Raw genomic sequence first — 12,928 nt, forward strand, 5'->3', positions numbered from 1 at the left:
CTCTCTCTTTTTTTCTATCTAATTGCTCCTCTGTGAAACTTGCTTCAAAACTTGTGTCAATCTTGAATAATGTTAGAAACAATAACGTAACATTTCAGAACAATTTTGTATCGACGTATTTTGAGCTGTTTTTGACAGCAAAGCAGTACTGAAGAGAGTTGTTTATCGCATGTCAGAGCGACCTCCAATTAAGCCATAGCACTCAAGTGCTATAAAAGTAATTCTCGCGCAAAATAACGAGATCAAATTTGACACCCGCTTCGCTCACTCGTAAGCATCATAATTCAATCAATGTAATCAGAAATGAAAACAAAACCGTATCAGAACCGACTGCTCCCGGACTATCGCGTTTTAGAGGAAATTATCGGTGCTATACTCGCAAAGTGCGAGTTGTTCATTTAACAACGCAGTAGTAACGCCGTGTAATGCAACTAATTGTTGCGCTACGTTTGTTAGTAGCTGAAAATCAGACACACGTTCTCCGAGAGTACGCTCAAGTCGCGTGTGACAAGCAGAAGGAGGACGAAATGTACTTTTGAAGCTACATGCACCAGAAGTATCTCCAGCGGGCACTTATTAAATTTATTATAGTTATAGTACCATATATTATAATCAATATTATATAGCCATATACATTTGATAATGATAATATATAATAATATAATATAACGTAATGCATGATAATATTATACACTAATATTATACAATAATTCATTATAACTTACCATGAATTTTCGCGCAACTCTGTATTGTCATTCAAATTCAATCATTTGAAACGTCAGATTACGGCGATTAACGGAGGGCGGGAGCGACTCTTCGACGAGAGTGAGGCTCGAGCAGCAGGAGAGACGAGATGAACGCTTTCAGGCTGCAAGCAGGATGCAGAAGACGCAGTTGAACGCATTGTTGTCGCGAGAGGATGTTTTTCTTGCGAAGCAACTGTCGTTGCGGAATGTCAAGCTGCAGGCAAAGATAGTTCGCAAAGAGATGCGACTTGTTTTGAAATCAAGACACTGTCTCGCGCCATGTGCATGCGCGAAGTAACTAGTTGCGCGCATCGTCAATAAATTATCAGATCTCAATAACGGCTAAGCGGATCAAGGTCATAATAGGTCTTAATCGTTACCCGAGACTCACTTTACATATCTAAATTGTTTGTATTTTTGCTCTTCATGCTTTATTAACAAAGATATTTTAAAGCAAAGTCTAAATATTAAAATTTATGTGACAAATATATTCGTCGACATCGGTACCCTACCGCACCGTTTATCGCGAGAGAGCAGTTGCTTTCGGTTGCTATCGTCTATTTACTATTTATTTATTTATTTATTTATATTTTCGTCTATTTAGTTATTTATGTCATTCTGCTTCTTGGCTCTTGCTTGAGGCACATTAGGACTTGACACATAAAGAATAGTCAGCACTTCACATCTATCATTGTTCATCAAAGGTTTTTTTGCTCACCGTTTTTACGTCTTTCGTCAACTATTTGGTGGTGTCATACAGTGCGTCAGCTTCTTGGTAAGTAAGAATTAAATTTTTTTCTTTTCCGAAAAAATTGTTTTATGTATTACCAAATAAAAGCCAAATTCAAAAAGTTGTGATATCTGTACAAACCTTACCTTTTCTTAAAAAAGGTACAAAAAAGACGCCAAGTACACGTGATATTTCGTGCGGAAAATATCTAAGATACATCGTTTTGAGAATAATAATAGAGTTGGAATATTACAATATCGTGGTGGTAATGGAAAAAATATCAGATAAAAAAATTATATTTTATTGGTTAACTAGTATTTAAAAAAGTTTTTACAAGAATAAATAATATCCCGCCGATTACGAATACAAATTATCCTTTAAAACATAAGATAGAAATTAAAGTATCCGGATTTCAAAAAGCATAATTGTAATGTAAGGAAGTTGCATAATTTCTGTCGTATTTAGGAAAAATATAATGCAGCGCCAACTGTTGAAAAGAAAACAACCTTGGCGCTGCTGGTTTAACTATTTTTGTTTCATATTCTCTAAACTACATACGCTATATTCATATAACATATCATCGTTTTGCGCGAGACATTACCGTGTCTCTTGATTATGCTTCTAAACTCACTTCTAACAGCTTCTTCATATTCCTTTATTCTGTTCCCAGATCCAATTCCAATTTTGTGCGTACAAGCTGCGAAACTTTTATACTAAGCATACGAGATTAGGCTACAAGCCAATAACAAAACTATAATTCTAGAACATTTTTAACATAAACTCCAATTTCAGGACCTACACTGCTGTGTGTAATTGTCGAAAAGGTTTTATTATTGGAATAATTGTACAGATCTGTACAATCAGAAAAAAGATTAGAGGAGAGATTAAAAAATCGTCACTTCCCTCGGTAATACAGACAACCTCAACTTCCTCTTGTACAGAAAAAGTTCCACTTGAAGTATTACAATTTAAGAACTCATTGTTAATAAGTAGAATGGTTCTTGCTGCAGACCGCGCTGATAAAGACGATAAAAATGCGTACTCTACCTTGTTTTACCTTGCACCTTGTAATTTTGGCGACTAATGACTGGTACCATTCTCTGTTCTGAATAATAAAAAGTAGGAATTTGCACTATCTACTTTCAACTTATTTCAATCGTTTGAGAATTGCTTGTCGTTGAATTGTATTGTGTTTTATAGCGTACATTTTCTTTGACGCAAGATTTGCGCAATATGCTCTTGTATACGCAATATGTACAAATTGAAAACCTAGAGGAATGCATCAGTTTTATAGGACTAGCGTGCTTATTACTAGGAACATATATAATGAACCGAATAATACAGGGGCGAATAGCGAGACCATTATCACAACTTCGCACTAATCATAACCCAACCAGTAAAAGGTTGTTTTTTTCAAGGTTCTTTTTGCACTAGAGCATGCAGCTAAAATGAACAGATGTATGTACTTCTTGTACGGACAAATAAAAAGAACAGATCTCGAAACGTACAAACCATGGCGCATGCCAGCAGGCAAAACCTTGATCAGGAAGAGAGGATAGAGCACGTTTTCAGTACTCGCGCAATTTACGAAACACGTGCCCTTTGCTTGCAAGTTGTGTATGATGTCCTGCAATATTTCTTGTTGTAAATATTGCGTAAAATCTTGCGCAATATATTGCATAGTCTAAACCGGGTTTAATGAACTGTAACATTCTGTGTTATGAATAATAATAATAAGTAGGAATTTGCACTATCTACTTTCAACTTATTTCAATCGTTTCCACCGATTACAATTTTGGGTCAATTCGCTGCCACTTCGATATAACTTGTAAGTCGAAGCAGGAGTAAAGTGAGAATAAAGTCAGTCACGTTGCCATCTATTTAAATTTGGTTCTACACCGCACTAGGAATTAACGCTTCGGTGGAAAGTAGACTTTCGGTTGCAAAACTGAAGCAAGCAACAGTCTTTGAATGACACTGTCATCATGACAATCCGCTTGCACCTTCCATTGTACGTAGATTGTCTTTCATTCATGCATCTTTCGTTGGCGGTAGCGATTCTCGTCCTACGTGATAGCTCTTTCTGTTTCCTATTTTGTTGGATTTTCTTCCGCGTTACCCGACCAGTGTTTTATATTTTTAAGATTGATTTCTCGCGTGATCCTTCCCATCTGCGGTATTCGACATATACCTCGACTGGTGAACCAGTTATATACAAAGTGCCAGGAAAGTTTATGAAATCACATGCGTAAATATCATATTTAGCTCCCAACGAAACGTGGACAAATGTACGATGTTAGCAGATGAAAGCGGACTGTCGTTATTCAATCATCAACTTCAGCTCTGCAATCGTTTCACGGATAGAATACCTCATTATGAAGCGTTTATTCACACAGTAAAAGTCTGTTGCAAGTGTATGACAAAACAAGGAAAAGATAACACATTTTTATCATCCTTGCTTATACTAGTGTCATTACTGTGCCCGTTTGAATTTTTTCTACCTACAATTTGAATGGTAAATTTTTGCGCCATCATTAGTGCCTTACATCTTTTTAAACAAATTTTCTTTATATCAGGCGCCATAGTTAGTCATTTGGTTTACGGTAACGAGTGATACAATATTGGTGCTACAAATTGCAGGTAAAAATTAAAAAATACGAATGTGACCCGGGATTCTGTGTGCCTTCTATATAGCCCTTCGACCTATGCTATAGACAGATGATTTCATTTTTTCTTTAATTATATATACAGGGTGTTTCCTAAGTAAATAGACAAACTTAAGGAGGATATTCCTTGGCTTATTTTAAGAAGAAAAGGTCATATAAACATATGTCCTAAACTGCTTTGTTTTCCAAAAAAAGTACATCACTGTTTTCGTTCACTTTTCGTTTATTATAGAACAGTTTGTGTTATTGCAAATGAAACAAATGAAAAACAATAGTAACCAAAAAGAAAAATTATAACGAAAAAGAAAATAGTAACTAAAAAGAAAAATAATAACATCACGGTAACTGCTGAAAATATCCACCTGCAGCCATGATACTGCAGTGTTGTACTTTTTTGGAAAACAAAGCAGTTTAGGACATATGTTTATATGACCTTTTCTTCTTAAAATAAGCCAAGGAATATCCTCCTTAAGTTTGTCTACTTACTTAGGAAACACCCTGTATATATAATAATATTACTACTGCCACACTTTGTAAGAAGCTGTATTAAATCTGATCAATTGACATAAACAAATTAAATGTCACATAATTATCTACCGGACGCTTATTTGAATACACAAATTGGATAAACACCTGGAAACCTCCCACCCTTCCGTTTCAGGATTTTTATTGTGAGTCATTTAAAACATTTGCACCGAAGAATAAATAGGGCCTGGGAGGTAGTTGGAAATCGAGCTTACACTATTAAATAAACAACTGTGCCTCATGATAAGAAAGATCATAATCAATATCAGAAGTTAATCGATTGAGATCCTTATAGCGCGTATACACGATGACACCTAGAGCGGACACTTATATCTAGATTAGTGTCATTACAGGTACAATTTTTTTTAGCAACACGGTCTCAAGCGCTGTACACACGTCGACACTTAATGTATACACTCGATCTAGAGACAAAAAGTGTCGTCGTGTGTACGCGCTATTACAATCATCAAAACGCGATGTCGTGGCATCTATTCATACTTGTGACATTATTGCAGCGCGTGTACATTTTTTCCGTCGTTCTTTCAGGATTCCATATCTTCGACGTTAAAAATCTAATACGAGGACATGTCTGGCAAAATGGTCGTGGATGAACCAAAGGTGAGGTGCAAAATACCGTGCGGCTCGCATCACATGACGGTTAAAGAACGGAGATTTGTGAGCAGTGCAATGAGTATTTAATCTGAGCAAATTGAAAACATAGATGAAACACTGAAAAGCTCGCGACATTCCAGAGGAAAACTGATCTTAACTGTGTTTATTCTCATTAGGTTCCACCCAAGAAATTCACAGTCGAGAACAATGTCTACAAGGGAGAGGTGGTGCCTCTTTCGAGCGATTACAAGGGCCTCGGAGAACTGATATGGAAGAGCATCAACAAATACAAAAATAAAATCGCGCAAGTAATTTGACATTCTATGTATTATTACTTGCATTGATTACATAATGCATACAAAATGCTTCACGTATTTGTAATTCGAAAACTAATACTACAAACCGTATTGCGAGATGCTCCAATTTCCAGCAAAACATGAATTGAATAATTAATAATTCCTACAGTAATAGTTAAAACGCGCATATAATTATGCAGTAAAAAGATTTCCGCTGACAAATCTTATGCTATCGTAACAGTTGAATTACTTGCAATTAAATTGCTTGTTCAATATATGCAAATAATGATTACCAGGATTAGACTGGAACAAATAAGAAATAACGAAATCGATGCGATAAAGTGACTAATAACAAAAAATTAGTGCCAAACATAGATTTATAGTATAAGTCTATGTCAAATTATGATACTTGGACCAACATCGATATGCTTATTCCATTCCGTGTTTAAGATTCTTGTGAAGCTATCAATTTCTTGGTCTCGTTTCCATTGTGATAAGACTAGAGAAAACGATAATCATTTCAAAGTTGTAATTCATGTTGAATATTGCAATATTTATTGTACCAATCAGCGCATATAAATTTCTAAAAAAAATAGAAATATTACCCGCAATATTACGGCCAACAATTTCTATCACGTTATTCATTAGTACAATATATCCACGTGAAAACAAAAATTTGTGACTTAAATTGCAGGTGGACGCGCAAACAGACAAAGTAGTCACATACGCGGAACTGCAAAATAAAGTTGTGAGATGCGCATTATGGCTTCAGGAGCATGGAATTAAATCCGGCGACGTTATCAGTATATGCTCAAAAAATACTATCGATTCCATTGTACCCTGCTTGGCGGCCACTTACATTAATGCGATCTTCAATCCGTGGAACGAGGATATGAACTTGCGTGAGTTTCCCTAGCTAGCACTGGAGTATTACGCTTAATTTCATAAGTGTGCAAATTACTGTGACTACCCTCTGGGTCATCAATAGTCTTTATAACGTAAACATTCGGATTTTTTAATATTGCAATTTTTCAAAGTGTCGTTATCCAAAAAACAAAATATTACTTAGTGAAACAACGGCATTCAAAACGATTAAAAAACTTCGTAATATGAATTCTCGTGAGAGAGAACCGCACAGTTATTTAAATACTTAACACAGAATTCTCGAAAATAAAAAGATAACTCCAGGATAAGAAAGGAGGAGAGAGGAATAAGTCGGCACAATTTAATTTGTCTCTCAGGATCATCATTATTTCCCTCGATATTCAATGAATATCTAATTGCGCGATTATGTCCCTACCGATCATTTAATTCTGCGCTGTTTGTCACAGACACGGCGTATCACGTACTGGAGCAGACGATGCCGAAAGTGATTTTCTGCACGAAAAAACCTGTGGACATAATCTTGACTGCGATGAAGGACAAGAACTGCAGCCCTATCGTGGTGGTGTACGGCGATCATCCCAGCACGATTCCGTTCTCCGACGTGTTGAGCGGTTACAGCGATGCACATTTGGCGAATTTTCGGTATCTCGAGCTCAATGATATCAAGACTACAGCCTGCATCATGCATACGTCAGGTACCACAGGGATGCCGAAGAGTGCCGAGCTCTCCAACTACAGCTTGCTAATATCAGTCCAAGACGACAACAAGTCCGACGAAATATCACTGTGGTTCTCCTCTCTCTATTGGATCACTGGGGTGGTGATGAACATAAAATCGATCACTAAGGGCGTCAAAGTGATCATCTACCCACATTTCGACGAGGAGATGACCTGTCAGCTAATAGAGAAATACAAGGTAAGAAGGTGACTCTCGAAATTATTTCTCACTCGGCGAGATTGAACTTGTTTCTTGGCAAAGTAACACTCAAGTTACATGCAAAGTCTTTAAAAGAGAAAATGACGATTAATTCGTCCCAACAGTGCTCAGATTACTAGATATCGTTTCGTAGGTTTTTATATCATAGTATTTCAATGTAATAGTACCATTTGATCTTGAACTTGTAAAGATGTTTCTGTGACGACACTCGCGAATCAACCTTTCCTGAAGTTGCTTGCGATTCGGTTCTTTTTTGAAAATATTAAGTAAATCCGTTCAACAGAGATCCCGTGAGTAAAAAGTGATTAGAGAACATGTTTGCAAATGAGATTATCGTCGATGGTTCGTGACACTATGATGTTATTATCCTACGTGTCTTGCCTGCCCGCGTAATTGCGCAATATAAGCCATGTGATATATACCGGCATGATGTCTGGCATTACATCAGAGTGCAAACGCTTCTATAATCTATGATTTTTTGTTTATTGGTTCAGGTAGAATGGTTGTTCTTGGGTACTAGCATGATCAACCGTTTCTTAAAGGCCGGATTTTCCACAAAATATCCACTATCATCTCTAAAAGTTATACTTTGCGGCGGAGCGATTCTCAAAGCGAAAACACAGGAGGAATTAAAACGTGTTTTATCGCATGTTCCAATACTGCAAATTTATGGTACATTATTAATCGATGCAATGATGCACAAAAGACACGATATATAGCGAAAAGACGACGTCGTTCACACAAACCTTGACTTGAATTTCGTATTTATAGGAATGACGGAAGCTGGTGGGCTAACTACGATGCAGTTCCCATGGCACAAGATGGGATCTTGTGGCACAGTAATACCAAACTACGAAATAAAAATTGTGGATCTGGACAACGGGGAGACTTTGGGCCCGAATCAGACAGGAGAGATATTTATAAAATCTGCAATCACAATGACCGGTTACTACAGGAATCCCGAAACAACGAAAGAAATGTTTGATGCGGAAGGTTAGGGAATCTAACGAGATATCTCAACCAATAACAATGTACTATAAAAATAATCGCCAATGTCACTTCCAGGGTGGTTGCATTCGGGTGATATCGGTTACATCGACGCGGACGGCGAGCTGTACGTTACGGACAGGCTGAAGTACATCATGAAATATAGAGAATATCAAATCTCGCCTGCAGAGATCGAAGTCTTGTTGCACACACATCCGGGAGTGCTGGAGGTCGCGGTAATGGGAGTGCCTCATCCAATCGACGATGAACATCCGGTTGCATTCGTCTCCATTAAACCCGGGTTTACGGTATAGTCTATCATTAAAACGTAATATTTCTTTAAAGTTGAAAGTGAACAGACTAGACATTAGTTTCTCTGTTTCCTTCCTTTGCGTGATTTGGTAAAAATCTAAGCATTATGTAGAGGGAGAGCAATTATTTCGCTTGCGTTAAGAATCTTATCAAGTAGGGAGCACCAATATCCTTACGAAATAAAGCGCTAATACAAACGAATCGCACGTGCAGGTGACAGAGAAAGAGTTGGTCGACTTGGTAGCGAACAACATGACGGACATTTTCAAGCTGCGTGCTGGAGTGGTGTTCTTGGACGCTTTCCCATACACCGGTACTGGAAAAATCGCTAAGATAGAGTTGAAGGCAATGGCTAAGAAGCTGGCCGTGGAAGAGGCTGATGATTAAATGATCTCCAGCTTATATCAGCTTCTATCATGTATTTTTGTATGGGGATATGTGGGGCACTATTTTGGAGCACATGTTACGGATATGTAGTATTTTACTATAATCAATCACTTTCCCCGAATCACGTATTATTGGTGGAATAAGTATACAAGATTGTTCTTGTGGCAGGTCAAATATATTTATATCACATAGGAAGAATATTACACATTAGTTTTATAAACTGTCTAATGTTTATTTTTCGTAAATAAGATATAATTCCAATATGCTAGAACAAATAATTTTTTTTACTTGGTCTAATCTAAACTAGTCTTAAAAGTGTTGTCAGAGCGCTTACTTAATTATATGCAATAAATTTAATAAATATTACATGTGAATGTACTTCGTAAAACTACTTCTTAATGACATTTCTAGCTCTTGCTTTTATAAAACGTGTTTCATTTAAGATCTTTATATATAAGATTGTTGCGCAAGATCACAACTCACTTCTAATAGCTTCCTCATATTTCCTTATTCTGATCCCTAGATCCAATTATTCCACTTTTGTGCGTACAAACTGCGAAACTTTTATACTAAGCATATTATCACACGAGATTAGGCAACAATCCGATAACAAAACTTAGAATATTTTAGAATATTTTTGGTTTTTAACATAAACTCCAATTTCAGGACCTGTATTGCTGTGTACTATAATTGTGGAAAAGGATTTATTGTTCTGTATAATTAAAACAGAGATTAGTGAGATTAAAAATTCCTCACTTTCGTTGGTAATACAGACTGCTTCAACTTGCACTTAAACAGAAATGTTCTAATTGAAGCATTATACTTTAAGAACTTATAGTTAATAGATAGAATAGTTCTTGCTACAGACCGCGCTGATAAAGATGATAATATTGCGTTATCTAGCTTATTTACCTTCTACTTTGTTTTATCTTGTATCAAACTTGCAAGTTTGACGACTAAAGCCTGTTTTACATTATGCAATATATTGCTCAAGTGTTGATGCAATTTCTTGAGTTTCTGCTGTAAGAATTGCTTGTCGTTGAATTGTATTGTGTTTTATAGCGTACATTTTCTTTGACGCAAGATTTGCGTAATATGCACTTGTATACGCAATATGTACAAATTGAAAACCTAGAGGAATGCATCAGTTTTATAGGACTAGCGTGCTTATTACTAGGAACATATATAATGAACCGAATAATACAGGGGCGAATAGCGAGACCATTATCACAACTTCGCACTAATCATAACCCAACCAGTAAAAGGTTGTTTTTTTCGAGGTTTTTCCTGCACTAAAGCAGGCAGCTAAAATGAACAGATATATATACTTCTTGTGCAGACAGTTAAAAAGAACAGATCTCGAAACGTACAAACCATGGCGCATGCCAGCAGGCAAAACCTTGATCAGGAAGAGAGGATAGAGCACGTTTTCAGTACTCGCGCAATTTACGAAACACGTGCCCTTTGCTTGCAAGTTGTGTATGATGTCCTGCAATATTTCTTGTTGTAAATATTGCGTAAAATCTTGCGCAATATATTGCATAGTCTAAACCGGGTTTAATGAACTGTAACATTCTGTGTTATGAATAATAATAATAAGTAGGAATTTGCACTATCTACTTTCAACTTATTTCAATCGTTTCCACCGATTACAATTTTGGGTCAATTCGCTGCCACTTCGATATAACTTGTAAGTCGAAGCAGGAGTAAAGTGAGAATAAAGTCAGTCACGTTGCCATCTATTTAAATTTAGTTCTACACCGCACTAGGAATTAACGCTTCGGTGGAAAGTAGACTTTCGGATGCAAAACTGAAGCAAGCAACAGTCTTTGAATGACACTGTCATCATGACAATCCGCTTGCACCTTCCATTGTACGTAGATTGTCTTTCATTCATGCATCTTTCGTTGGCGGTAGCGATTCTCGTCCTACGTGATAGCTCTTTCTGTTTCCTATTTTGTTAGATTTTCTTCCGCGTTACCCGACCAGTGTTTTGTATTTTTAAGATTGATTTCTCGCGTGATCCTTCCCATCTGCGGTATTCGACATATACCTCGACTGGTGAACCAGTTATATACAAAGTGCCAGGAAAGTTTATGAAATCACATGCGTAGATAATATAACACAGGAATACACGGTTTTGGACCTGAGCAACCAAAAGGTGTTTCTAAGATAATTTTCGACGCTGATTCCGAATCCGCAGTCCGTTTTTTCCTAGGTCGTCAGGTTTTTGAGGTAAATAAAATGGCTGTTTTTGCTATTTTCGACCATAAATGGCCATTTTATTTAATAAAAAATCAAAATTTAGAAGTGTAGTGCGGTGTAACAACGTCGTTTGTATTGTTCTGGCTCTGTTTCACGTAACAGCGTCCAACAATAATCGCTCATCATGCCCTCGTCCCAAAAACCTTGGTAGTTCTTCTCGATTCTCTGCAAATCTTGATGAAGCCGTTCGCCCTGCTCGTCACTCGTATCGCCTAAATTTTCCGGGAAGAAATCAAGGTGGGAATGTAGAAAATGAATTTTTAACGACATACGAGCACCAATTCTCTTGTAATTTTGCAATAGATCCGCGACAATTTGCTTGTAGTCGTCACTTTTATGTTTACCGGGGAAATTACGAACGACGCTCTTAAATGATGCCCATGCTGCGGCTTCTGCGGCCGATAAACATTGCGTAAACTTGTCGTCATCCATCAATTTTCTTATATCAGGTCCTACAAAAATCCCTTCTTTTATTTTGGCGTAAGAAATCTTGGGAAACAGTTTGGTTAAATCTCAAAAATCTAACGACCCAGCGAAAAACACACAACGGATTTGAATTCAGCGCGCGAAAATACGTTAAGAAACGTTCTTGTCTTTTCGGGTCCAAAAGCTGACCCGTATTTGTATTCCTGTGTAATTAGCTCCCAACGAAATGTGAACGAATGAACGATGTTAGCAGATGAAAGCGAACTGTCAGCATTCAATAAATCATCAGCTTCAGCTTTGCGATCATCGTTTCACGGATAGAATACCGCATTATGAAGCGTTTATTCACTGTTCATTAAAAGTCTGTTGCAAGTGTGTACAAAACAAGGAAAAGATAACACATTTTTATCATCCTTGCTTATACTAGTGTCATTACTGTGCTCGTTTGCATTTTTTCTACCTACAATTTGAATGATAAATTTTTGCACCATCATTAGTGCCTTACATCTTTTTAAACAAATTTTCTTTATATCAGGCGCCATAGTTAGGCATTTGGCGTACAATAACGAGTGATACAATATTGGTGCTACAAAGTGCAGGTAAAAATTAAAAAATACGTATGTGGATTCTGGGATTCTGTATGCCTTCTATATAGCCCTTCGACCTATGCTATAGAAAAATGGTTTAATCTGTTTTTTTCTTTTATACATAATAATATTACTAATGGCACACTTTGTAAGAAGCTGTATTGAATCTGATCAATTGACATAAACAAATTAAATGACAGACACTTATCTAGCGGACGCTTATTCGAATATACAAATTGGATAAACACCTGGAAACCTCCCACGCAGATAGAAATCCATTTTAGGATTTTTATTTTGAGTCATTTAAAACAAAATCATCATTTGCATCAAGGAATAAATAGGGCTTGGGAGGTGTTTGGAAGTTCTGGTTAATTAAGGGGGTACGCCACCTTGACAGGTTGAAAAAATGGAAAATTTTTTTGCTTTATTTTAATGTTTGAAGTGTCTGAAATGGTGGGCCAAAAGGATTTTTCGGGATACGAAGTATTTAAAGTTATAGCACTTTGGAGAATCGCGCGTCCGCTAGAAAGCCGCATAGCGGAAGAGACCCGGGCCTGTTTCTCGTCG

General features: G+C 36.9%; 1 protein-coding gene across 1 annotated transcript in view; it reads left to right on the plus strand.

Moving 5' to 3' along the window:
• Window positions 1-5,124: 5,124 nt before the first annotated feature.
• LOC105286207 overlaps window positions 5,125-12,928 on the plus strand; it is a 29,081-nt gene continuing 21,277 nt past the window's right edge. The window contains exons 1-7 of the mRNA XM_026973331.1: window positions 5,125-5,285; window positions 5,456-5,587; window positions 6,270-6,477; window positions 6,907-7,376; window positions 7,892-8,069; window positions 8,169-8,390; window positions 8,463-8,692. Of these exons, the coding sequence (XP_026829132.1) occupies window positions 5,253-5,285; window positions 5,456-5,587; window positions 6,270-6,477; window positions 6,907-7,376; window positions 7,892-8,069; window positions 8,169-8,390; window positions 8,463-8,692 (1,473 nt within the window). The 5' untranslated portion in view covers window positions 5,125-5,252. The remainder of the gene's footprint in view (window positions 5,286-5,455; window positions 5,588-6,269; window positions 6,478-6,906; window positions 7,377-7,891; window positions 8,070-8,168; window positions 8,391-8,462; window positions 8,693-12,928) is intronic.

The sequence above is a fragment of the Ooceraea biroi genome, chromosome 10, assembly GCF_003672135.1.
Source record: "Ooceraea biroi isolate clonal line C1 chromosome 10, Obir_v5.4, whole genome shotgun sequence".
NCBI classification, from domain to species: Eukaryota; Metazoa; Arthropoda; class Insecta; order Hymenoptera; family Formicidae; genus Ooceraea; species Ooceraea biroi.